The sequence below is a fragment of the Daldinia vernicosa genome, assembly GCF_022497035.1.
Source record: "Daldinia vernicosa strain CBS 139.73 unplaced genomic scaffold F5Y00scaffold_25, whole genome shotgun sequence".
Taxonomy (NCBI): domain Eukaryota; kingdom Fungi; phylum Ascomycota; class Sordariomycetes; order Xylariales; family Hypoxylaceae; genus Daldinia; species Daldinia vernicosa.
This window is the reverse complement of record NW_025953941.1, coordinates 210034-236218: the sequence shown is the minus strand read 5'-3', so window position 1 is coordinate 236218 and position 26185 is coordinate 210034. Positions and strand designations below refer to the sequence as shown.

Genomic DNA, 26185 nt, shown 5'->3' with positions numbered 1-26185 from the left:
ACTGACTCCTAACCCACTCAACCTACGCCCAACTCACACTCATTATTCATTCATTCATAACACCCCCCCAAAAAGCAAACAGTAACAATAACGCAGAAAACAACGTTGTACCACTCGCCGGGGCCAACGTCGCAGATCCGGAATCCGTCTGATTACCCTGGCCAAGCCACTCTTTAAGATGCGCAAGCTTAATCTCCCGGATCTGCATAACAACAAACACGCTCAAGTCAGCACCCGCTTCAGCATTTAATATAAATAGGTTAGGCAGGTAGGCAGGTAGGTAGGTAGTTAATCAAAAAAACAACCCAAAACATACCTCGTCCATCTGCGGCTTCGTCCCCCGCGGCTCCACCGCCTCCGACACCGCATCCTCAGCATGCGCCGTGCCGTCCACAAGTATAACCCTCGAATGATTATACAGATCCGTCACCGTGAGCGGCGGCGACCCGATCGCCGCCGTGCCGTCGTAGCCCCCCTGCACGATGAGCAGCCGTTCCGTCGCGTCGAGGATGTCGTTCGTTAGGGCGTATTTCTGCAGGAAGTACTCGTTCTCGCGCCTGTAGTCGACGCCCTGCCACGCCGGGTGAGTGCATATGTCCACCGTGCCCCGCGCGAAGGCCTCGGGCAGCATGTTGTCCGCGGGGATCGACCGGTCGTTGATCGGGTAGTAGCCGCACGTGACGGCGCCCCAGGCCGGCTCGCTGCTCATCATGTTGCCCTGGCTGGCTTTGGAGATGTTGACGTTGAAGCTGTCGATGCAGGCCGACGCGTTGGTCGTCCATGAGGTTGCTAGGAGCGGGAGGCGGAGGATTTCGCCTACGGTCTTGGCTTCGAGCGTGTTCTTGATTAATTCCGAGAACGGGTTTGCCGTTGGGAATTTTTCGACCCACGGGTAGTTGAACTTGGAGATGGCTAGGTAAGTATAGAGCGACGCGTTGTACAGCCTCTCGTGGCCTAGCGAGATGGAGTTCTTGCATATGTTGAGATCGGGGATAGTCGCATCGCAGGTATTGTCTTCCTCTTGTTAGTCTACAGACCACGAGACGAGTCATAACGCAAAGTCTCTCACCTGCAATACACTTCTTGAAAGTCAGCATCGCCATTTGTATCTTGGAGGATGCGTCTTTCGAAGCGTTGTTATAGACCTGGCTCGCCCACTTTGCTGATTCGAATTTATACTGGTTCGAACTCAATGGGCCGAACGAATTCAAAGCGGGCGAAGACGCAATGGCTCCGTAAAATGTTTCCGGATAGCGAATTCGTGCCGATACGGCAAGGAAACCTCCGTACGAAGCTACGCAAATATCATTAGCCTCTATCCAGCTCTCAGCACAGCGAGTTAGTCGTTCACTTACAACCACCATAAATCACTTTACTACTTGAAGCGCCTGAGACCGTCTTTTTTATCCAATTGACGAAATTGACTCCATCTTGAAGGACGTTATCCAGTGTCAGCGAGCTGAATGTCTCGTTTGAAACGTTCAACGGGTTGTAATGAGGCGGATAGCTGCCGTGGCGGAAATCGCCAAAGAAGCGGTGCTCGAGCATCGCGACGAGGGCACCGAGTTTCGGTGCGTAATCTATAAAGTCGCTCGAGTTGATAGGCGGCATCCCGGACTCGGCGCTCTGTACGAAAAGGATCGGTCCGCCGGGCTCGAAGTGTTCCGTTACGAGCTGATACCGCTGTCTGAACGTTGCGGAGCTCGCGTCGACCGTGTGGTTGACCTTCTGGTTGAAGTCCTGAGTGGCTATGTCGCTCGTGTTTGATTGCACTCTTGCCGGCGGATCGAGTGCCACGGCCACGGCCGCCAGGAAAGCGAGGATCTTGAATCCCATCATCTGCACTCCGTATAATGGCACTCGCTAACCTAGGCCTAGTGGATGACTGAGACGAACGGCCTCTTGAGTTGTAGTGATAGCGCACGTCTAGTTTTGGCGCGAGCCTGGCGTTTATTCCATACGAGGTAGGTCTATGTCGTTTGCTCCCTTCTATTACTATTGGTGGAAGTACTAGAGATCATGTAGGATAGTTAGCGAGTCGTAATCGTCTCATCTATGTTGTGTGAGACAACTTCGGTGACGAGCATATACTAGACGATTTGACAGCTGCAGCATCCCGAATCTAACCCACCCACAGTCTTCACCTACTCTACTACGTAGTCCTACGGGCATATAGCAAGCTCGGACGATGGGTAAGCCTAGACATTAGATGGCGAATTATCAAAACTTCAGACGATAGATTGAATGAGGTTGGAGGCGCATAGTGCCGAGTAATACGACATGATGCCAGAAGACTAAATTGGCATATAAAATGTCCGCCTTAACCGTCCCCTTAATATAAACCTTACAATTATGAATTGTGCGGATAGAATATCTCGAGTCTTGCGTTCATGGGGCCCGGCCGGCCCTCTTATATGTTTCTGCTGTACCCTATTATTTCCAAGCCGTGCTTTATTATAAGCCAATGCCTCAAGCTTCAGCCAGCGGTGGCCACATCAAAAGAAAAACCCTCAAGGGCTCAAAGTGGGTAGCGTAGCTCGTATTAGTATTCTTAAACCGCCTCTTCATGCAGGGCAGTCGATCTCCTGCCCATTTAATCACGAAAGGCAGAAAACACCGAAACTCAAACGAGGTATACTGGGTATGTCATGTGAGCTAAAAGCTGATGCATTTCGGAAGTTTCCTGTTTCCTTTGCAGTGCTTATCATTCTAACTCTCTAACTCCGAATAGAACAGGCCCGAATCCCGGGGAAAGCATATGTAGGTATTGTACAATAGGCTCGTATTGCGAAGCTAGACTACGAAAGCTGGCGCCGCGAGCTCGTAACCCAACTTAATATCGGATGTTAAGAGGTGCCTTACATTACAAGTTAGCACTCGACAGACCACCACTATTCGTTAGGATTCGCTGATCTCTACCTATGCTTTTCTTTTTATCTTTACCTGGTTAGACCCTTGCATTGTTTATCTTACAGTTGTAAAGCCCCTCTCCGGCCCATTTTCTGCATCGTAGGGTGTGGGCTGTCCAAGCTCCACATGTATGCATGTTGGATCCGATATCGACGGGGTAAAGACCAACACATCAACCCTCTTATATAACATGATGGTGGCAGTTATTACATTAATCTACTTGAGCCTCCGGAGAATCACACACATGTCGGAATTTATATGAAACGAGATTTATTTACTTATCGTGACGAGTGTGCAATGGAAACCGTTGTATATCCCACCAAAGACCCCAATATCTCATATGTTCTCTTACTGGACAATGCTGAAACTAAAAATACTACCGAATTGACTATACCTCGAGATTTGAAGTAGGTGGCAGTGAGATCGTTCAGGCATCTAATCCATCTAGTTCTATAAGCTTAGCCACCATTCTAATCACCTCATTGTCGCGAACGTCTACGTGCGGATCGTTAACCTTCAACGCGATGATGTTGTCTACCATACCCCTGAGCCTAGAGACCAAGACACCAATCCTAGCCCAACCGCGTAGCCTGTGATAAAGACGCAGTCAGTATGGACCCCTCAAGGAAAGTTATTTAAAGGGGGAGGGAGATTTACCTTAACCACCCATCAACCACCAGGCCCCTGCCAAGAGTGTCGAGCTCAATAGCGCCGGAGAACAAGAGTAACGTGAAGGAGTTGAACGCTGTAAAAGTCAGTAAATCACGTAAGAAGGTATCTAAAATGCATAGGATACTCACGAGTTAATTCCCGGATGAAGATCTTGCTTGTAGACATCATATTGAAGTACGACAGGAACGCAGCGTTGCCCGAAAACCCTTGACTATCATGCAACGTGCTCGCAGGGTGGATAAACACGCGGCCGTTCTCCTGTGTATAGTATTTGATTGTCCGGGCTTCTGGGTCGATTTCTACCGCGCCCGACATTGACGTCGCGAACTTCTTGTCTGGGAACTGTATCCGTGCTATCTGCGGCGTGAACGCTGAAGCAGTAAGTGCACGTACGAGAGCCTGTGATGCTTGGTTGCCCGCGGGACGGGTTTCGCGTATGCCTAGCTCAGAAAGTGCTGAATAATATTGTGTCCGGGTTGCTGAGATATCATTCAGGGTCTGGTATGAAAGGAAGTTCTCGTCGCAAAATTGTCGTAGTTGTCGCTGCGGTGTGCCCCCTTCCATCATGGCGTTCCACTCCTGGAAAGCTCTCAAATCTGTAAGGAGGTCGCCATCGCCTCTCGAAAATTTCATGCGAGCAGCTTTAGCATCGTCCCGTTTCTCTGGAGGAGAGACGAATGGACTCTTGGTGCTTAGGATAGAAGCTATAGAAATGCTCTCGTCAAGACAACCAAAAATAGCGCCGTAGATCATAAGCTTCCCGCAACGCAGATCGGCGGGGATCATGGCCAGCTGCTGTCCGAGAGCGGTCAGCTCCTCGCCATCAAGTGCACCCATTCGTTGCAGCATCTTAACAGCGTTCTCGACGGCAGAAATAGCCGGTGGTGTTGGTGTCCTCCCCAGGAATCCGCCTACGTCTCTAGTACCCATAGCTCGTACTGACAAGCAAAGCTGCTCCAGAGGTACGCGCCGAATTTCCGGTTCTGGGCGTTCTGCCATACGTTGTTCAAGATTCTTCGTGTACAATTTATAGCATTTTCCAGCCTGTACTCGACCGGCACGTCCTCGGCGCTGCTTGCAAGCGGCGCGAGAAGCCCACGTCTCCTCGAGCTTGCGCATGTTATTCTGGGGATCGAAGCTCGTCTCCTTCACCTTTCCTGTATCGATAACGGCAACAATATCGTCGATTGTGATAGAAGTTTCCGCCACGTTCGTAGCAACTACGACCTTTCTCTTCCCAGAAGGAGGGCTTGTGAATACTTTCCGTTGCTCGCGCGTGTCAAGAGAGGCATGAAGAGGTAGGACATGGAGGGATGAGACATTCCTAAGTTGGTTGACCGTCCGGTTGATCTCCGCAACACCCGGTAGGAATATAAGAATACCACCCTTCTTGTTGCTGTGATATAGATCCGCATCGATAACCTTTGCCGTCTCGACGAGCAAAGAATAATTGATCCGAGAACCCAACCTCTGGATAGTCTTGTTAATCGGATCTTGTGGTCCCTTATCGCCACCGCCTTGCTCTGTAGAGTCAAACATTCCCTCGTCCCGATCGCGGTACCTATTATTGTCTACAGTGAAGTCCGTCATGCGAATTATATCGTCAAGATAGTAATCCTCAACGGGGTACGTTCTACCAGCGATCTCGACCAATCCAACCTGTAGCCCTTCGGAAGTAAAGTAGCTTTGGAAAGTTGCCGCGTCGAGCGTGGCGCTCATGAGAACAAGCTTAAGGTCTTTCCTCTGTTTCAAGACGTCGCGAACAATGCTGAGGAGGAAATCCGTATCCAAACTCCGCTCGTGAACTTCGTCGATAACAACGTGACTTACATCAGCTAGCGATGCAACGACATCCTCGGTTCGCCCGCCAGAAGTCTGCAGGCGTCTCAGAAGCACACCAGTGGTAACAAAAGTTATTTTGGTCTGAGGGCTGGTTTTATTTTCTCCACGGATGGTATAACCCACTTCTTGACCAAGCTTAGAGCAGCGCTCGTCGCTAACTCTGTCCGCAAGGCCGAGAGCAGAAATCCTGCGTGGTTGCGTACATATAATACTCGCAGCGTGTCCAAGTCCTTTACTATACAAATCGTCTAGAATGAATTGGACCGACTGCGTAGACTTACCAGAACCCGTTTCGCCAGCAATAATGGTGACTTGATTCTGTGAAACTGTATCGATAACTAGGTCTCTTGCTTGCCAAGCGGGTAACTTCTGTCGTTGAGCTAACATTTCTTTGAGCGCAGGGCTGTTTTGCCTTTTTTGCCATTCTTCCTTGCTGCGTGTATTTACAGTCCATGACAACGGTTTCGGATGCCTTGAAGATCTCTGCTTCACTGGGATAACGTGGCGTGTCTCTGCTGCGGTAGATGCAACGCCTGATATGTCTCTGAGCTTTCCTGGGTTCTCGATAATAGCGTTGATATTCTGCTGAACCCAATCAACAGCAAAGTAAATCTTCATCGGTTCTTCGCTGAGAGACTCGCTCAGATAGGCAAGTGTCTTCTTGACTATGCTGAGTTTAATATAAGAGGGCAGATCTGCTACCACGGCCACAACAACTTCAGATGGATACCGCGGCGTTCTGCGGAATTGTACGTAAGTCTCGACATCTTTCTTAGGGCCATTCCTGACCGAATCAATCCGAATTTGGCAAACGTCGTCAGACAAGCGCTTGAAATGCTCGCCGAAGACAGATGAGAGACTCTCCATTTCATCATCCCAGCATTCCTCTGGCGTACCTGATATGAATGGCTCCTCGATATCATTTTCCAATGCCTCCTCTTTACCACTAGAGAGTAGAAAGTGCTGCAATGCCTCGGCGGTGACGCCTTCGTTTCCGTTATTTTCATCGTATAGCTTTCGACACAGCTCAGCAGAGTAGCCTGACTGAGATAGCCGCTTTACTGCTGCCTCACGCTTCAAGTCTTGCGTGGCAGCCACTGAAATACCTGCGCTATAGCTCTCCGGTAAAGCCCATCTAGGGAGATCATCCTCGGGTACGTGTATTAGTAGCCACTCTAGAGTCTCCTCGCGGTCTTTGCATTCTTCAACGGCTTCCTCCACGTGGCTCTTCCGGAAGCCAGAGTTTGTAAGTTCCTTGATGATGGCCTCTTTCAGGGAAGCCGACATATTAACACCATGCGGGTTCCAGATCACTTCCCGTCGAAGTAGGTCTTCTAATTGGGATCGTGTTTTCCGGCCCATTTCGATCTTCGGAACTGTCGTCCATCCTTTCATAGGATTAATACCCCCTCCAGAAGAGGATGCGGCATTGCTCCGGAGGACTAAACCAGACGCACCGGGCATATTCTTCGCCTTTTCCCTGATTGCATCCTGCTCCTTTCGTTTCTTTTCCGCAGCAGCTTTCTCGTCCTCTCGCTGCTTCAGACTAGCGAAAGGATCCGCATCGTACATCCATGCGTTGCCCTTTTTCACATCTTCCTTCTTTAGTTCTTCGAATTTCTTCCATAGCGCTCTATGGTCTGGGGGTAGGGTGGTATGTATATTTTTCATACTACAAACCCTAAATAGAGCATACGTAGCGGCTGCATGTTTGGCTTCCAAGGGAGTCTCCTTCGTCACTAAGCTCTTATAGTCTGGGGGTAGCTTGAAAGGAGGCAGCTTCTGCACCTCTTGAGTTTTGGGGTTCTTGGCACTAAGCTGAACGAAATATGAGATACCCTCCGAACTTTTGATCTAACTCGATTTCATTAACTAGGTACACGAGGCAGTTGAGCAAAACAAGCCGCTTACAAGTTGGTAGTCGGGCTTGTCCCACTTCTGCCTTTGACAATGCTCCGAGAGCAAGTTCACTGGTAGTTTACCGGTCCAACTGGCTCCTCCGATAATCTGCTTCACCGTCGGCTTGGGGGGGCCTGGAACCTCTGCTGCTGCCGACTCGCCTGCCCCGGTCTTCTTTCCTCCCGCATTCGAAGAGCCTCCCTCTCCGCCTCCGCTACCTTTCTTATTAGACTTAGAATCATTTGTAGAGTTTGTGAATACTATAAAATCGTCGTTTGGCTGCGATGTAGTCGCATTTTTACCTGATTTAGATGAAGACTTCTTTGATGATGATGATGATTTAGCGGCCGCAGCAGCTCCCGAAGGTACCGCTGCGGCCTTTCCCTTGCTTTGCTTTCCCATACTGATAAGCCATTTGGCGTTCTAGATGTGTAATCTTAGGATGCTTTCATGGTCATCAGGTATGGGATGAGAAATACTAAGTGTAAATCGTCCAAAGCTGACGATCTAAGATAAAATTTCCCGTTTGTACCGGAGTATATCCGGCCGTGACTTGGATACCTGGATACTTGAGTGTTTAGGTATTCTTATACAGTTAAAGGGGCATCTATACTGTGTGTTAAAGCAATAGTCTCTTAATATTTGTTGGAAAACATCATGAAACTTTCTAAATTTCATATACCCCGCACGGTGTGAATTGGAGCTGTTGCTCTGAGTTGTCCCACTTAGTACAATGGCGGGGTAGATACGGATGTCCCTTTCAAAAGTTTTTTCCATAGGGAACCCCTGTCAAAATTGCCAGCAGCTATCAAATGCTTGGCCACCACCTATTAGCACATTTAAAGATATACACATTATTATCACCAATTTTAATACTATTTCTTATAATTAAAGATAACATTGCCATAGCTTAAAAAAGGTTCTATTTAAACTTATTCCTTTTCCATTCAAAACCCCTTTTTTTTTTAAATTTTACAATTTATTTCAAAAAAAAACATTATATTAAAAAACTGAAGTAAAATAAAATACCTTTACCGAATAAGTAAACAGCCGTCGCCAAGCATGGCCAAAGCTTGTCGGGAGTGACAAGGGTCTCCCTATGGAACGAACTTTTGAAAGGGACATCCGTAAAAGGTACATCTTTGCAATCACATGTATCTACCCGATATGTACCTAAACTATACAAAATACATCTTTCATCTTTTACACTTACATCAACAATACATAGCATCAGAAGATTCCATGTATACCTATGGTAATCTATCAGGCAAAAGGTTTTATTCAAGCTATAGATATCCCATATACTCTCGCCTACCTTTTACTAAGAGCACATCTATATCCGCAAATATAGTAATACGAAATGTGAAGACTACCTATAACTTCGAGTCCACCGGGTCTATTTTATCGCCGAATCATCTACAAGCCGACTTACCTGCCCAAGCACCACCTAAATGTAAACCTCAAAGATAGACCCTTAACCTTACAGCAGCAGCATTTCTTTACAGTTCTTTCCCTCAGAGCAAGCCGAAGGAACAGCAACAACATGGCATCAACCGATGAAGACCCCGAAGACGCCATCACCAAGGAAGAAATCGCAGGAACAGCACCTGCCCCGGCGGACGCAGCAGGGGTCGGTGTAAGTCAAGGCACGAAGCGCAATGCATGTAAGTCACCGAGATAGTTCTTCCCCAGTCCCACAGATAGAACGAGACTAATAAGACATACAAGTCGCAGAACTCATGTCGCCGAAGGCCAAGGCGGCAAAAGAAGAACCCAAACACCCCCCAACAAAATCCTTCAACAGGCGCGACGGCCTCGGCGCCTACACCCACGACCCGACCGCCTTTCCCGCGAGCCGAGTCATATACTACAACGACGACTTCGTCGCTATCAACGACATGTACCCCAAATCCACCGTCCACACGCTGCTCCTCCCGCGCTCGCCCCGCAGCCGTATGCATCCCTTCGACGCCTTCGAAGACGCCTCCTTCCTAGCCTCCGTACAAGCCGAAACGCAGAAGCTAAAACGCTTAGTAGCGAAGGAGCTACAGCGGCGGTACGGACGATTCAGCGCCTTAGACCGTGAGCGCGAGGCCGTGCTCAACGGGCAGAAAGAGTGGGATGGGGACGAGTTACCCAAGGGCCGAGACTGGGAGAGCGAGCTGCTGGTCGGCATTCACGCGCATCCGTCTATGAATGACTTACACGTACATGTGCTGGCGCCGGATATGATGTCGGAGTGTATGCGCCACCGCAAGCACTACAATAGTTTTAATACGCCCTTCCTGATCGACGTTGCCGACTTCCCGTTGGCGAAAAATGACCATAGGAGACACCCCGGCAAAGCCGGATTCATGAACGCCAACCTGAAGTGCTGGCGCTGCGGGAAGGATTTTGGGGCCAGTTTTAAACGGCTCAAAGAGCATCTCGCGGAGGAGTTCGAAGAGTGGAAGAGAATCTGAACAAGAGCTTTACTCGTTTTGCAGAATAATCCAGAAGTCCCAAAGGGATCCTGAAGTGATACTGGAAGTGGCCATAGGAGATAGGGCTTGTGAGCTAGTTGTTCACGCCCTTTAATATGTACATCATGGCATCGATGCGAGTGCGTAGATCAAATAATATGCTTTACTACCTACTGTATTATAGGTGTGGAGAGGTCAGCGGAAGATTGCAACGCATAACGTTAGGTAAATAACTTTTCGTATGCTCCGTTTTTCCCTTTGGAAAACAGAGACATATAATAAACAAGCTGCGAGGGAGCACCAGTAATAGTCGTAGTCACAATAGACTAGGAAGCCATTACTGCTTCAGAAGTATGTGTACAAGCCAGCTCCTCCCTATCAACGCCATTACTCTCAGCCAATCGTAAAAGAAAACCCCATCTCCCCTATGCCCAAGTGTTCGCATACAACCGAGTATTGCTCACACAGAAGACCGAAATGACCATGCTTCGCATACTTCGCATAATAGAAGCATCGAGTCCTCAGTTCTCAGGAGCAGCAGGAGCACTCCTTACGTTACTGATACGTCTGAGGACATTGGATAGAAAAGCACCCACGTATAACGCGCGGACTTCGGTGCCCTAATCCTCCTATATAACCCGAATTAGTAAGATATTGGTATTCAAAAGCAGAGCTGTGCAAAAAGGGGGAGCGCGAAAAGGGTGATCCTACCTCTTGAGGAGCGTCTTCGTCATCGTCGGCCGCGTCGTCATCTTCAGCATCGTCATCCATCGCGATATCATCACCCGCTTCATCTGTAATTACGTAAGTAGAAATGTTAGCATATATTCATAGATCTAACCATCTATCACATCCCAGTCTAATTTCACGCGAGAACGTACCTTCATCATCCTCTTCCTTTCCTTCAGCGTCATCGTCTTCCTCCTCCTCAGGCTCCTTAACAGGCGCAACATCGCTCTTGCGTGGTCGGCCGCGTCCCTTTCCTGTGCTAGAGGGCTTGGATGCGGCAGACTTAGGAGTCGTAGCTTTCTTTGGGGTGGTGGTGGCGGAGCCCGCATCGCTCTTGCGAGGGCGTCCACGACGACCAGGACCGCTGCTGGCGGCAGGCTTGGATGGAGTAGGCTTAACGGTCTTCTTGACGCCGGGAGGACGGCCACGAGGGCGACCCGAGGGAGCTTTCTTAACTTGAGCTGCGACGCCATTTTTGGGGGGACGGCCGCGGCCGCGCTTTACTGGGGCTCCATCATCAGTTGCCGGTTCAGCCGTTGTGCCATTCTCCTTGGCGGCTCCGCGCGAAGGTCTCGTAGGCGCCATCGCAATGTGTGATATGGTATAGCGTAATTGAAAAAAAAAAAAGCGCACGTCTTTTTCACAGTAAAAAAAAATCAATTTAGGCCTTCCTTTTAGATAAATTCTAGACGATTAGAAGAATGAATTCCGGAAGTGCGCTAAAATGATGAAATATGTTGAGTTAAGTAGAGAGGAAGGAAAAAAAAAAAGATTTAAAAAAGAAAAAAAAAAAAGGATGAATTAATTAATGACTGTAGTTGGGGAATGGACGCGTGCAAAATTACTAGCTCCTGCGCGTCTGGTGTTTATCAAGTACAGATGTACCTGGGCGGCCGGGGTAGTTACAGGTGAGCTGGGTACCTTAGCTAGGCTAGCGTGGATGTAAATGGACGCAAATCTCGTAGGAGTTGACGGGGAAGTTCCCCTAGAGGAGGACCAACCAGCAGGTACAGCCTAAGTACATCTGCACCTCGCATGGATTGAGAAGTTGCGAAATTAATTTATTTTTCTTATTTTCCAATAACTGGCGATTGTTCAATCATGAAATTTCTTCAGTTTTTTAATTTAATTTAATTTTATCTCATTTCATTTTGCTTTTACTTGGAACTAATACGAAGAGCATCGTATCTACCTAATCCTCGAGAAAGTGTAGGTAAGGAGGTAGGTAGTTGTGGTTATTCCCCGTTCCTTTGTACTGATTCACCCTATATTCATTCACCCCTATATTACAACAATGCGTTACTCGGAACCCCATGACAAAACCAAAAACTTTTTTCAGCCACTTGCTTAGCTTCATCAAGTTTATTCGTTTCAAGAAGCCATGATGACTATAGTAATGACAAGTGTAAGCAAACGACAAATAGCAGAGTATGGTAGGACAAATAAAACCTAACCGATGTCCCCTAATTTGTGTATATGTGTAATGTTAAGGGAATCAGCCCCTGAGATGGTTATTAAGATGATGAATCAATTATACCTTACACAATGACTGAAAACAGCCAATGGCATATTTTCAACCGTCTGTCCTTGGGCAGTGAGCATAGCCGTCTACCAAGATTTCTCAATCCATATGATGGGACACATAGGTATAGCACCTAACTATTTACACGGATTGATATTCAATTCGACTTGTAAGTCCGCTTGGATAAACAGCAACAACCAATGAAACATGGCCTTACTCATTTCATCAAGTTAAGCCTCCTAATCCCCACCACAGAACAGCACATGTCAAACAGGCACAACCGCCAAGTCAGGATTAGCAAGTATCATAACCACGTTATATACGAGAATAGTGGTGACGCTGATTGGGAGATTCGACACAAAATTCATCAGCTGAAAATATTTATGATGAATAACAATGTCATAGTTGATGAGATGGTGTAACTAACGACGTCTCAACGGAGGAATTGCTCCGGGTGTGTCGTACAGTTGTGACTGGTCTGAAAAGCAGCTTTTATACGAGTCCCTCAGGAACATACTTGGTACCTACTACAGAATATAGCCTTTTAAAGTATCTAAACGACAGTAAATGCGGACGTCTCTTAAAGCCATGATACGACCAATTACCACCAACCAAAGTATAGCCTTTTTCATATCAACTAAGCTTCAAAATAGGTCAGACGTCACCCAAACGGCAGCCTCCGGCTGGAGATAAGTATCTACTCTGGCGGATAAGCTATCTCCGCAGAGCGATAGCTCGACCAGTATAATCACCCGGTATCTATTCTCCACTCCCGGACCGCCCCGTCGTCCCCGGGGTAAAACATACTTGCTCCCTAGATCTATGTATGTGCATCGTAGCGTAAAGAGAAAAGGACTATACTATCACACAATTCAAGATTAACTACCTACCACTTACCATAGAAAAGATTGGGGAGTTCCGAAAGGGTCCTTGATATTAATCAAGCTTATCTAGATTCAACCGGCCCCAAGAATGTCGCACCTACCTCGGGCCGGCCCGAATCCCATATTCTCGGTATAAGTCGAAGGTGTATATAAAAGGGATCGGAGTAGCTGACTTGTCTTGGCACACATTTGCATCTTAGCTTTATACTTATCGACCTACCTCTCATTTATCACCTACTTATTTACCTTCATAGGTATTTAAGTCTTACATACTTACCTGTCACCCTTATTCCATCTTCCAAAAATAGAATCATCATCATGGCAGACACCACCACCACCACCACCACCACAAAATACACCAACCGCGACATCCCCCGTATCTCCCTCCGGGACTTCGACACCCGCATCGACACCATCACAGCATCCCTAATCTCCGCCGCCGAAAGCAACGGGTTCTTCACCCTCACCGACCACGGGATCCCCGAGTCCGCCATAGAAGCGCAATTCGCCCTCTCCGAGGCCTTCTTCTCGCTCCCGGACGCCGCCAAATCCGCCGTGCCCTTCTCCCCCCTCACCAACACCGGCTGGGAGCGCGCCGCCCAAGTCCGGCCGAGCACCGGCCTCCCCGACCAGAAGGAGAGTTTCCAGATGCAGCACGGCATGGCAGCGACTTCCTGGCCGTCCGAGTCCGCGCTCCCTGGGTTCCGCGCCCGGAGCCTGGAGTTCATGCGCAGGGCGCAGGAGGTAAGCGAGAAGCTGATGGTGTGTTTTGCGCGGGGGCTCGGGTTCGCGGACGAGTACTTTGTGCGCGCGCACGATGTGAGGCGGTCGGGCGCGCAGACGGTGTTGAGATTGCTCAAGTACTTTGCGCTGGACCCCGGGGCGCCGACACCGGAAGGGTATCACCGCGCGGGCGCGCATGCGGATTGGGATTTTGTGACGTTGCTCTTCCAGCGGCCTGGGCAGGGGGGGTTAGAGATATGTCCGGGGCGCGAAGCATTTACAGAGTTCGGTCTGGGGGACACGTGGACGCCGGTTGAGCCTGTAGCGGGCGAGATTGTGTGTAATATGTGAGTAATTCTGTGTGGTTTCTTTCTTTTATTTATCCCTTGATAAATTGGTTGGATGTGAGGGATAAAAGGGGCAGAAATGAAATATCCAACCAGACGACTAATCTAGAAAAGCGGTGACCTCTTGATGAGTTGGAGCGACGACCGCTTCAAATCGACGTTCCACCGCGTCAAGACGCCCACAGACCCACGAGTCGATTACTACGGTACGCGGTACAGCATGGCGTATTTCAACCAGCCGAACATAGACTGCGAGATCCAGGGCCCGTTGAAGAAGTACCCAATTGTTACGGGATCCGAGTTTACCAAGGCCGCTATGAAGCGCAATTACGAAGCTCTACAGGCGACAAAGGCGGCAATGGTAGATAGTACTGCGTGAGAAGCTGGTTTTTCGTCTTATTGTACATGGTTCAGAGATAGCAATAACATTAAAGCGTTTTTATATATTACATTATGGATAAAGAGAGTATATAAGCTTTAATAATAAAATAACAAAAATTACGGGTTAATAAATCACAACTCCAAACTATTTATAGCTATATATTTTTAGAACTATATGCCTAGGCACCTTTCAACGCTCGTCAAGCAAGTAAGTCTGACCTCAGTATAGCGCTGCCCGTATTAGATATCCGCTAACAAACAGCGTTGAAGACACCACAATACATCGTGAGCTCGGGCCTTGCTAGTAATCTAATACACTGATATCTGTAGAACCTAGAGCCTTAGACTTATGCTGCCTATGGGTGGCTGTGTACCGGTAACTTCGGCGCCAGAAAAAGCCTCGTATACTCGCTTCGTCATCTTGACGCGGTTTCTTCGTCTATTTTCCCTGCTCTCGATGATAGTGGCTTCAGGCTCTACGAGGAATGTGACACGCGAGCGATTATCAGGTGAAGGTCTTTGGAATGGTGCCCTGCCAGACCCAAGGCCACATTGTTTATCCATGGTAATATTGACCAAACTGAGAGGCAGAGTATGAACAAGCCGAATTGCTTAGACGCATATATTGACATGTATAAGCGTGATTTAAGCAAACTTCCAAACAGACCCTTAAACTTCATTATAGAATCAGGGTTAAAAAGAAACAAGAAGCAGGATTAATAACAAGTCACGACAATATCACACCTACTGGGAAACTTCGGGTTTATCAAGCTAGCTACGAAAACCTAGACACTTATAGCGAAGCCACTCGTCACATTATTAAACTATCGATCGCGATCACAAAATCACTACCAAAAACAAAGATGTACAGCAACAGTAAACAAATCAATGCGTGGAGACTTCGCAGTCTGAAGCACTATCTAGCAAACCCTGTTACATGAATCAGGGCTGAGATGGTTGCTCTTCTTTTTTCCCAAGCAAGCAAAAATTATATACTCAAACAAGAGCGTAGAGTATGCCTCCCTTACCCTCTCCGGGGCCATGCCTGCTCCCTAAATTATGACTAATAGAATAGTCCCGTTGGCAATGCCAATAAAGAATCAATGAATAAAAGTTTTTATCGACGCCTGCCTCCCTGCCTGTGCTTGCTTGCTGGTTTGCCATGCCGCCTTGTCCTGCCCTCCCAGGACCGTACGCCTGAAGTCATGCCGAAAAAATGCCTGCGATGCCAAATCCTCGCCGATTAGGCCGAGGGTTGCGTAAAAACCGTTGCGGAAAAGCAAAGTGTATCGAACAGAAAGAAAACGTCGCGAATCAGAATGTATCGTTAAGTTCGTAGGCCACGTATGACGTCGTAAATGACGGCACATCGATGCCGGCTTATTAGTCGATCAGGTATTAACCCGTGTCGGTTACATCGGTAATGACAGCAGGATCTCTATGTAAACTTGCGAAACCTTGAGTTGTTCCGCCGCGTTGATTATTGCTCTATGAAACACACCGATACCATGGTTGTCGGTTATTGTCGAATGAGAAGACCTTTGCCGATGGATTGACTCAACCCAAAGTAAGAGGCGGCATCGACATAGTATACGATCCTGTATGTACCTCGTTGGTCGGGACATCCAACATGTGGTGATAGCCGCGCTGGAAGGGAAGTCTAAAGCCGTTCTGGATCTGTTCTTCGACGAACGGAGCTGCGCGCTTGAAAAGTCGAGTTGAATATTTCTCGAAGACTGCTCGATGGTGTTTGCGACCAATTCGGCAGCAGTCAAAGAGCATTCCAATCAGCGGCTTCAACTGGGCAAAAGTATAACCGGAATAGTGAACATGTTCGGGTGTCTAAGAGGCAAGTTAGATAAGTGAATATCGAGATCAAGAAGGTATGATTTTTACTTACCCAGTCGCCTTTACCCAGAATCATGCGCGAAAGGCATTGGGCTCCAGCGGCCACATAGCTGGGAGGACTTGAAACGAAGCGCTCGTCCATAACGGTAACCTCGAGGAAGTACTTGGCTACGGTTCGAATCTCACTGTCGTAGTCGTCCGCCTTGCTGATACGTCGCAAGAAGCTCATCGGACCAGGCCAGCCTAGTGCGAAGTTGAGCATGGTGAGCATGAAACGCTCTGCCTTGAGGACCTCCTCCTGGTTATAGCCGCCGTCGACCATATAGACGATTTCTTGCACCGAGGGGCAATTGATTTCTTCATACTTTGCAGCAAGCAGAAGGGCGGTAGCACCAACTAGTTGGAGTTTTCCTATGGAGACAATTTTAACCGAGAGGAATCGATCGATGTAGTTGACGGCTAAGAATAGCGTCTCTGGAAGAAGTCCAAAACGGGTGTGGACTTGAATGACCCAGTCCATTAGGACAGCTCGCATGGACCACTTGATCTCAGTCTGGATATCCATGTAATGAGGCTTGGGCAACAGATCGATCTATGCACGAAAAATTAGTAAAGGTCATGTGTTACCTCGTTTATGCAGGCTTGCTTACCTCCATTTCCTTCATGTAATTAAAAATGTCCTCTCCATACTCAGTCACCATGCTAATATCCCATTCCTCATCGTCTTGGGCATCACTGCCAACCTTTCTCTCCACAATCTCTTTGGCGGCCGCAATTTCTGCAGCGCCTTTCTTGGTGAGCTTGGGAGGAACCATGATAGTAGTAACACCACCTGTCGTGTTGTCTCGACCGGAATGGGCTGTAGTATAGCCCTGCTCGTCATAGTAGTCCTCCTCATCGTCGTCGGATACATCAGCCGCGTTCTGAGGCTGGGTGAATGCGCTGGAGGCGAATCGTTCGTCGTAGTGAGGGTACATGCCTTGACTGGTAGCAGCGGGTAAATCGTCCTCATCCGCGTCAAGAGCCGGAGATACCCAACCGGTCTCGTTGTTCAAGTAATCAACTGCCGCTCTCCAGGCTGCTTCCTTCTCCGGCTTTGCTACAGAATACAAGTTACTCGGAAGCTCTTCGACGGCGTCGAGGTAGACTGCCTCCGTAACCTCTTCCTCCGCTTGACGGGGAATAGAAAGATTGCTATTCTGAGCGTCCTTCTTGGGATTCTCCAGGTGAGATCCTTGCTGGCGACCTTCCGGTAGCACTTTCCCTGACGCTACAAGAACCCAGTCTTTGGCCTCGACTTGCGGCTGAGTACTATACTTCAAAGTAATGGCGGCTCGGTTCACTTTTTCCAGAGTAGGTTGTTCCTTCTCAGGCTGGGTGTCACTGAAAACCTTGAGCTGCTGGCCTCTCTTCTTGATGGGGTACTGCTGCGGCTGTTGCTTTAAGATGGGTGCTGGCTCGTTAGCTGCAGCTTGGAGCTGATTCGTCGAAACAGAGTGGATAAGAGACTTGGGAAGTCGTTGCGCCGGTCGTAGGAAGGCGTCCTTAGAAGCATTGTGGTTTCGGTTCTCTTGATCCGTGGCAACAGGACCGGGATAGACGTTAGGGTGCTTGATGACCGGCATGTACGAGTTAGTTGGTGCGGGTTTCGCCCGAGCGTCCAAGTCGCTTTGGACATTGGGCTTGACCGCGAGCTTAGAAAAGCCAGCTGCGGTAGACATGGTGTTCACAAGGTTGCTGGTAGACTTGTGGCGTTGGTGAATGGTCTTGTTGGCCATTGGGGGGAGGTTTTCGTCGTTTCGGCTGCTTAGAGCATAGGCGAAACGGGAAGGCTGTCGAGGTTGGATCGAAAGGTTAGCATTGGTTGAGAAAAGCGTAATGACCACAGCATACAATGGCTATGACACGAGAAGTGGCTATGAACAAGGTAAAAGGTAGGGATTGAGTATGTAGGCTCACTATAGGGTCAATAGTAGGGCCAAGCACAAGAGTCAAGCGCAAGATAGTTTGGTTTGGTCACTGAAGGGAACCGAAAGATTGCGGAGGTAAAGATCAGGCACAGTGGAGACAGAAAAAACAGAAGCTTACCCTGGCGTCCATGGTCTGCGAATTTTGTAGGGATGATACCCTAATGGTGTGATCTCGAGACGCGACGAAAGGGGGAAGGTTGAAAGACAGAGCTTTGGTCCCAGACCTCGGCCGAAGATATTAGAGTGTACAGGGTGTACACAGGGTCTTCAAGGACGATTATGCTCAAGGGAAAATCAATAGTGATGAATACTTCAAAGCGTGTCCTAGGAATTCAATGCACATAGAGTGGAGTGCTCTAGCAAACAGGTTAGTCTATTCTGAGCTGAGGATGAACATGAAGTTGGAGGTTGGTATGCAATATGAAGTAGGTATGGGTATGAGTATGGGTATGAGTATGGGTATGGGTATGGGGTTGAATTTTTGGTTTTTTGTTTTTCTCTGTGGTAGCATGGGTTGGATGGAGGATGGGATGAAAGCTGCAAGTAATTAAACTTGTTGAAGCTTCAATGTTTGGTAAAGCTTTGGGCAGTTGTCAAGGCGTTGCCTAGCCAGCTAGCAGCTAGCTAGCAGCTAACTAGCTACTCCTTGACAGCTGCGCATAAGCTGATCATAGCGGACTGTGGGCTGCAAGAAGGCTGCAAAAAGGGCTGATCAAGTGGGTACGTACCTTTTTGTCCCAGAACTCAATTTTGTTCCCAGAACTTATATGTGTTAGACCAAGCTGAACCTATGGTTTAACTCTAGTCTTCTTCTTCCCAATGATCACCAGGAGACCTTTAGGTTTATGATGACCACCGTGTTCCCAATGAAATAGAGCAAGGTGGTGGCGTTGACGGGAAGGGAGGGAGTCTTTCACATCGATCAAGAGAAAGATGTAGACGCTGTTGGATGGTATAGGTGAAGGTGGCGGCGGGTGGTACAAGATTCACGACCTTGTCAATATGAAAGTGAATTTAGGGTTGGATCTAGGTAAGTGAAAGAATCGGCGACTGATGAAAAGGTTTAGTGGTAACAGAGATAGTGAAGTACGTCGTCGAGTTAATAAAACCAAAGAACAAGACTAGACACTGGCGGCAGCTGTCGGCGCAATGTCAAACCAAAAGAATGCCTTCGGCTTTCATCAATAGGCAAAAAGTCGTAGGTCTAGTGGTAGGAAGGAAGACGTTGCGACGATGCGGCGTTGCGGCGTTGACGTTGATTGAAGGGAAAAAAGTTGAAGAAGTGAGAAAGTTTGTTGGTCGGCGCAATGGAATTGCGAAAGAGGGATGCCTACCGTTTTGAGGTCGACTGGCAAAAAAAGATTAAAGATTGACTGCGATTGTTGATGTTGACTTTCCAACTGAAGGCTGAAAGATTGCAGCTTGACGGCGCAGGGTAAAGGTAAACCTGAAGGCGCTATTCCGGTACGTACATTCCAAAATAGGAAACTAGCACTAAGGTACGTACCCAGACTACCGCGGGAAGCTGTGGGGAAATAAATCAAAATAAACAAACCGCGAGGTGCATTAAGCCTGTGATCCCTGTCTTAATTCCTGTCGGTTGCCCAGGTCAAATCGAGTCGGCAGCAACTGTGAAACCCTGACGACGTCCTGACAAATGACTCAGTTTACCTAACCTATCGAAGTGGGGTTTCCTCGGTGTTACGATATTCCGGTTCCTTACAACACGCACCTACCCCATCTGCAACTTTAAGTGGTACGGGAGTACTTAAGATAAATGCCACCATTGAATCTAAAAACTACCTCATATCAGTGGTCAATGCGTTTTTTTATAGAGCAATGACGTATCATCTTGCATTATCGCGTCTCCCATCCACTTGAATTCATTCTGACTTTTGCGAAAAATGGAGGTAGCTTATTAGTTACAACTTAATTTTCGTCCCCTTTTCTTGTACAAGCTTGTGCATAGTATACTTCATAATTGTACGAGTATACTAAAGCGGACATCTCCAATTTGAGTTGCGCTCAGCTAAGTTGGCATTTCGAACTTTAGGCGCGGTCATTCTTCAGATGAGATCGCGAGCGCAACTCGAAATCACGTGATCCATTAAAAGTCCTCAGTCTTGACTTTTCTCAACAACAGTCTTCCATCTCTACAGCATCCTCTGAGAGGTGGGTTCGCTCCTAAACCTATAAGAAGTATTATATATGGTTATGCGACACAGGATATGTGTGCTTTGGAGCTTGTTAGTGCCTTCAGGCTTATACTCAATCATATGCCTCCAGGTGGCGCAAATCGTCTGACTGGATAAAGCGGCCAGGGAGTAAGAACTTCGACTAATTTGATAGCCTATGCGATTTCATAGGGAGATATAGATAACAACTATGCGCACAATATTGGCCGCTCGTTTTGCACGACTCTGGTTCTCTATCTCTGCCTTTTCTAGTGTTTAACCCTTGACTGCGGTCTGGGACGAATATCGGAATACGACATTTCACATTCGATCGTGGTTGGATAACACCCCTCCCCTAAGAGCTTTCCGGCCACGGTACTAGATAGACCGGAACCTGGAATTATCGACTACTACGCAGGATGCTAGACTATAATGGTACGCATGTCTAGTTGTCGTCCAAATAGGTCTATTATGTAGTACGCCCTATAGAATTATGGCGATCATATATGGACCAAACATATACGAACATACATCTATAACACGATGGCTAAGCTGTTAAGCCAAATCTGGACAACGTCTTACGTTGCCTCAATGATGTGACATGCATGCGCATCATGCCGCTTCCCTCAAACCATTGCATGAGCACGAGAAAAAAACAGCCGCACAAAAGTCGCATCTATTTTTCGATTGGATAATAGGTGACTACAAAGCCCTAACAGTGTATATATATAACTAGATGTATACCTATATAGATAGAAAATATTGAAGCAATGTGAGGGAAGATTGGGGAATGCGGTTCGATGGAAATTCACGATGACGAGACTTCGTTGCAAGGGTTGTAACAACGCACGGAAATACCGAAAGGCTAAGCTATACCTTGTAAATAAGTGGTCAGCGCTGGGGGTGGTTTATTGGATTCATTGCACTGTACTGGAAACATAACATCATGTCCTCCAATGATGCTTTATTTCCCTTAATTAAGCTGGCAATCTATCTAATTGGGGAGACGAGAGAACCCATATTATCGTGGCGACATGCGGAGGAGGTTGGCAAGAAAAATAAAATATTACTCGCTTTCTTGCTTGGCTAATAGATAAGTTGTTGCAGTCGATATGACGAACTCCGATGTCGATCCTGCTGGTGTTCCTAATTCTTACCCCCTTCTCTGCCTATCTGCCTATCCGCGCACGTACAGGCGGAATACCCCAGGATTCAGGATCAGAGGTTGTCAGTTTAAGACGGGGGGAAAAGACCGCAGATAGAGTTCTCTCAGTTAAGTGCGGTGTAGATCAACAACAGACCGAGCGAAAAAGTAGACCACGATTCTGATAGGCTCGAATGTCCATTGGACGCTTGTGGTTCGATCTATCATAAGCGGTCAAGATAAAGAAGACGGGGGCACTAACCCAGCAAGCAGCCTAGGCTAGGTATCGTACATATTGTATTGTACACACCTAGCCTAGCAAGACAAGACAAGACGAGACAGCAAGACGGCAAGAGAGAAAGAGAAAGAGAGTCTAGATGTGATGAGAGATAGAAGAAGTATGCGCCGCTTCGGAATCTTGCAATTCTTTCTTATTCAGAGGCTAGGAACTGAGGGGGAGGGACTGCGAGGGGGGACGAGGGGGACGAGGGGACGTGGACCTGAAACTCAAGATACGTAGGGTCGCGACCCTGCTAGTTCCTCTTTTTGTTGTTGTTGTTTGTTTTTTCCAAAATGTCGAACTCGAATACAAGGCGAGCGAACGGGTTTTGGAGAAAGTCGTGGATGTTTATTATGTTATTATGTACGACGTCCGTCAACGGCCAACCAGGTTGAATTCTGAGCGCGTGGAGAAACCAAGTTGTTGGGCGATCCGCAAGTTGCGCCCAAAGGGTAGTCCGCGCTTGGCTTGGCTGCGCAAGAACTTCTTCTAACCCAGCTTACCAGTTTTGGTTGAAAGGATCTGGGCTGTCAGAAGTTACTAGTATTCCCAGGGTCTGATTCGATCCAAGTGGATGAAACTGGTCGCCAGCGCATACCATCGTCGAACTCCAGTCTCCAGTTCCAATACTTTCTACGTGTATATATAGGTATACGTGTTTATGCGTGTATACTTCTTCCCTTTCCATGCGAATTAATAACAGCGCTTTTCCCTTTTCTGGCCGGCATTCGGTAGTGTGGGTTTATTTGTCCAACCCTCTTATTCCGTAGAGTCCACAGTGTGCCACTCGCTTCGATCTAGTCATTGCCCATTGCCTTTAGACTCCTGGGTACGTATTGTATAGTGCAATGGTAGAATTATGTAGTATGTACGGAATAGTACTCTACTAAGAGCCCTCTGTCCGCCGTACCTAGCCATGCCGAAGCGGTTAAACATAGAACAGACATGGGGCCAAATCCCATTTCTTCTTTTTCTATCGGACCATGATAACCTTCCTGGCCCGTCCATCAAGGCCCTTGGAAATTTTGCTTTTTTTCTTTTTATTTCCCAATTTCTTAGATACAGGCCATCCTTAGCAAATTGCGAATTCTAGACGCAACTTTTCCGTCCTACGCCCACTCACACTACTGCGTAGAGCGACCCTCATGTATCCTCTAGATGGGTCTGGGGACTTCTCCGAGTGGTCATCATGTCTATCTACTGCGTACGTACCCTACCAGTTTTGCTGGACCCTTATCCCTGCTCTCAGACAAACTGGCGCATCTAAGGAGCCACGCTATTGGCTAGATAGGCTGTCAACTTGCCCGCTTTGCTCACCTCAACTCGCATACGACGAGGTTTCGTTTGCGACCACGAACTAACTATTGTCCACGGAGCCGATAGATCAGCTGGCCACCTGACAGCGATCGTTAGATAGCTTCTTTTTCAAGTTGCGCCTTCGCGCGATATCTTACAGAGGACGTGGGTTAGATTTTATATAAAATGCGCCTAAGAAATTTAGGTATACTACATACAGTACGGGGGACTCGAAGTGATGCGCAAAAGCGCCAATGGCTCCTTTTTCTTAAAGCTCGAGCCTCAAAATGTGACGTCTACTCGTCCTAGTGCGATGGAAGGACGCTTTGGACAACGGCGGCGCATAGCCCCTTAAGTAGCGTCTAGCTTGAATCGCAAAGAACGGCGCAAAGCAAAAAGCGCATTATCTATTCCGTATATAGACGGTAAGCTTTTGTAGACGCCGTGAGCAACCACCTGACGGGTATCCCTTGGAACATGAAGGATTACACAATTGCGCCGATGTGAGTGAGATATGCCTACCTTATGTGTGGCCTATGTGTTTATGATGTATACCTCTATGTATGTGTGAGCGCGTGTGTGCCTGGATCGAGAAGAAGGCCGGGTGATTCCGCTTAGCTTACCTCCTTGATACGTATCTTGAATATGTATCTTGAATATGTATCTGACCTGCCGGAAGCGCGCAATATGGCTGTGCATCCACGGGATCTCGAGGCAGGTAATTCCTAGTTCGACGTCGCAATGCGCAAATTCAGGGACGTGTTTGCGTTCGCCTTTTTTTCTCTTTAAGACTGAGATTCTGAGACAAGACAAGACCACTTTACGCAGATCGACTTTTTGCCCCCCTCCCCCATGTAAGGTAATTAAGATGAGCGGGATATTAAAGCAGGATACTAGATTTCAAGTTACCTACCTAGTTACAAGGCCATAGATCATAGACTATCTCCCAAGGTAAACCATACAGCCATATAACTAGTTGTTAGCCATAGAGAAGAAACCAAGCCCAAAAGTCGCCTTCGTTCGCAGCATTGTCCTAATGCAGCGCAACGCAGCGCATGGTCGGATTTGCTATGCGGGTATCGCACAATATGTGGAAGTACATGTATGGGTGTATCCTCACGCACTCACGCATCGCGGCGGGACATGCGAGTCGCAAAGATAATACGTGACGCTCTAATGCATCCGCTGGACGGCATGTATCCAATAACATAAGTTTAGACGATGTGTACAATGCATCCAATATTTTCCAATGTTTGCGACTCGATAAGAAGAGGCCTTACCAACTAACCAACTACCTAACATCTAACATGTACAGGTAGGTTAGGTAGTTAGTTTAATGGTACAACATGTAATAGATGTAAAAATATACATGTAAAACTCAGTCCAAGTCCCAGTCTATGTAAGTCTTAAGTCCCAATCTAATTATCGACCTGATGGGGCGCCACTCTTCTTTCGAAATAGAAACCATTATGGACTTTCCAACATGTTAACCTACTATGTAGACAAATCCATGGATATCGTAGAATCTGTAGAATCTGTAGACGAAACTGATAAACTTAAATCGCGGCTTGTGCGATTACTGTCCTTGGCGTCTGAGGCAATGTCAGTATTTTGGGCTTAGGTACTTGGTCGCATTTGTTGTCGATCTTGTATTTGTAACTTATAAACGGCGCGCACTTGACCAGGACCCGAGGAATGCTGCAAGTATGTACTACGGGACTGTACCTCCTTATGTATACCCACTTAGACGGGTCAACCTTACATAGGTACATAGGTATGTATGTACCTACCTAGATACATTCAATATTCCTAAGTAAATTGGGTCGAAAATAAATGTGTTTCTATTTTACAAAGACTATAAGAATTATAATTAAAAACTTAATCTCTTCATTTTTAACTTTTATTTTTCTCTGTTCTCAATATTAATAGAAAAGAAAAGAAGAAGAAAAATCAAGGTGCTCACCGTTGGGATCGGACGGAGACGGGGACGGGTCGGTACTTTCTAAGTTGTAGGCCTGACCGTTGTTTTTCTATGTACCTATTTCTTCAGTGGCACGTTCTCGGTTTGTTGCATCACTAAACAAGCCTACTAGCAGCCGGTAGCCAGGTACTTTAGTGGTGTGGTGCTGGTGCGCTGTTCAAGGCCTGGGCAGCCCGCGGTGCCCCAAAGTCGGGCAGGTACTGCACCTACCTGCCTACCAAACTAGATGTACTTTACTTTAGTGGACGGCATGCAAGTTTATGTGGGAAAGCCTTTTTTGGAGACTCACGCTGCAAAACCTCACTACTCTTCTTCCACCTCCTCTTTCACACAAACCCCGAATTCTCGACCAGCTTCCATCTAACACATTTCCATTTCCTTTGGTAGGTTTCTTACTTCATCCCAATCTTCCTTACATCCTACACTGTCACCTACTCCTGCGAGTATATCTGTAATTTCGCAACTCTTGGTGACTGACTCCTTGGTGACATAGGTTGATCGGGGGCTAATCCTGACTTCAAGGTCGTGTTCATGCATCTCTAAGCGCACAGCACCATCCATTCTTACTCCTGGTACGTTTTTCTAGCAATGGCACCTTATGCGATCAAGTATTTGCTTCATTTTAAACCCTATCTCTCCATTCTGCTCCTTCTAGCCATCCCCTACTATACACGCTCTAGGTCGTACGCAACCAGTCACTCCGCACCTAGAGTTGACCTTGAACAGACCAACCAGCATTACCACTTCCCAATACCGAGATATAATCGCTGTTTAATGTTGATATAATCTAACTAATTCGTATTAAGTTTGTCTAGTTGAAAAGAGACGATTCGACGAACCCGACTTTTCGTTCGTTTTCCTTGCGATCTGCCCTGACCGCTTCGTCCAAAATTCTCGACTGCAACTATATTGTCACCACCAACATTTGAAAGCATACTCTGTTCAAAGAGGCGGGAGCTTGTATAAAAAATACCCATTGGCGCTGGTGTTATTAATTCTGTTGTCAACAAAAATCACTCTTGGGGGGGGGGGGGGGGGGGGGGGGGGGGGGGGGGGGGGGGGGGGGCGCGGGGGGGGGCGGGGGGGGGGGGGGGGGCGGGGGGGGGGGGGGGGGCGGCGGG

At 47.6% G+C, this 26185-nt stretch overlaps 6 protein-coding genes across 6 annotated transcripts; 2 read left to right on the top strand and 4 right to left on the bottom strand.

The window, feature by feature from the left end:
- Positions 1-46: 46 nt before the first annotated feature.
- On the bottom strand, positions 47-1836 carry F5Y00DRAFT_262380 (uncharacterized protein; the record flags this gene model as incomplete). Its single annotated transcript, XM_048011374.1, has 4 exons — positions 47-202; positions 317-1014; positions 1070-1294; positions 1356-1836. 4 exons carry the CDS (start codon positions 1834-1836, stop codon positions 47-49), a joined length of 1560 nt encoding a protein of 519 aa, XP_047864522.1.
- A 1072-nt stretch (positions 1837-2908) lies between these two features.
- Positions 2909-7784, bottom strand: F5Y00DRAFT_237852 (P-loop containing nucleoside triphosphate hydrolase protein). The gene is made up of 4 exons (XM_048007886.1): positions 7336-7784; positions 3711-7278; positions 3568-3655; positions 2909-3500 (listed from the first exon to the last, which is right to left on the bottom strand). Exons 1-4 carry the CDS (start codon positions 7723-7725, stop codon positions 3338-3340), a joined length of 4209 nt encoding a protein of 1402 aa, XP_047864521.1. The 5' UTR covers positions 7726-7784; the 3' UTR covers positions 2909-3337.
- Positions 7785-8524: 740 nt separating this feature from the next.
- F5Y00DRAFT_83123 (HIT-like protein) lies at positions 8525-10417 on the top strand. The gene is made up of 2 exons (XM_048014215.1): positions 8525-8987; positions 9052-10417. Exons 1-2 carry the CDS (start codon positions 8867-8869, stop codon positions 9783-9785), a joined length of 855 nt encoding a protein of 284 aa, XP_047864520.1. The 5' UTR covers positions 8525-8866; the 3' UTR covers positions 9786-10417.
- Positions 10096-11210, bottom strand: F5Y00DRAFT_83116 (uncharacterized protein). Its single transcript, XM_048014214.1, has 3 exons — positions 10667-11210; positions 10497-10579; positions 10096-10414 (listed from the first exon to the last, which is right to left on the bottom strand). The coding sequence occupies exons 1-3, from the start codon at positions 11097-11099 to the stop codon at positions 10406-10408; spliced, it is 525 nt and encodes a 174-aa protein (XP_047864519.1). The 5' UTR covers positions 11100-11210; the 3' UTR covers positions 10096-10405.
- A 1819-nt stretch (positions 11211-13029) lies between these two features.
- Positions 13030-14447, top strand: F5Y00DRAFT_270079 (putative gibberellin 20 oxidase). The gene is made up of 2 exons (XM_048012556.1): positions 13030-13990; positions 14105-14447. The coding sequence occupies exons 1-2, from the start codon at positions 13239-13241 to the stop codon at positions 14367-14369; spliced, it is 1017 nt and encodes a 338-aa protein (XP_047864518.1). The 5' UTR covers positions 13030-13238; the 3' UTR covers positions 14370-14447.
- Positions 14448-15928: 1481 nt separating this feature from the next.
- Positions 15929-17997, bottom strand: F5Y00DRAFT_262375 (cyclin-like protein; the record flags this gene model as incomplete). Its single annotated transcript, XM_048011373.1, has 3 exons — positions 15929-16213; positions 16272-16811; positions 16870-17997. 3 exons carry the CDS (start codon positions 17995-17997, stop codon positions 15929-15931), a joined length of 1953 nt encoding a protein of 650 aa, XP_047864517.1.
- Positions 17998-26185: the final 8188 nt, after the last annotated feature.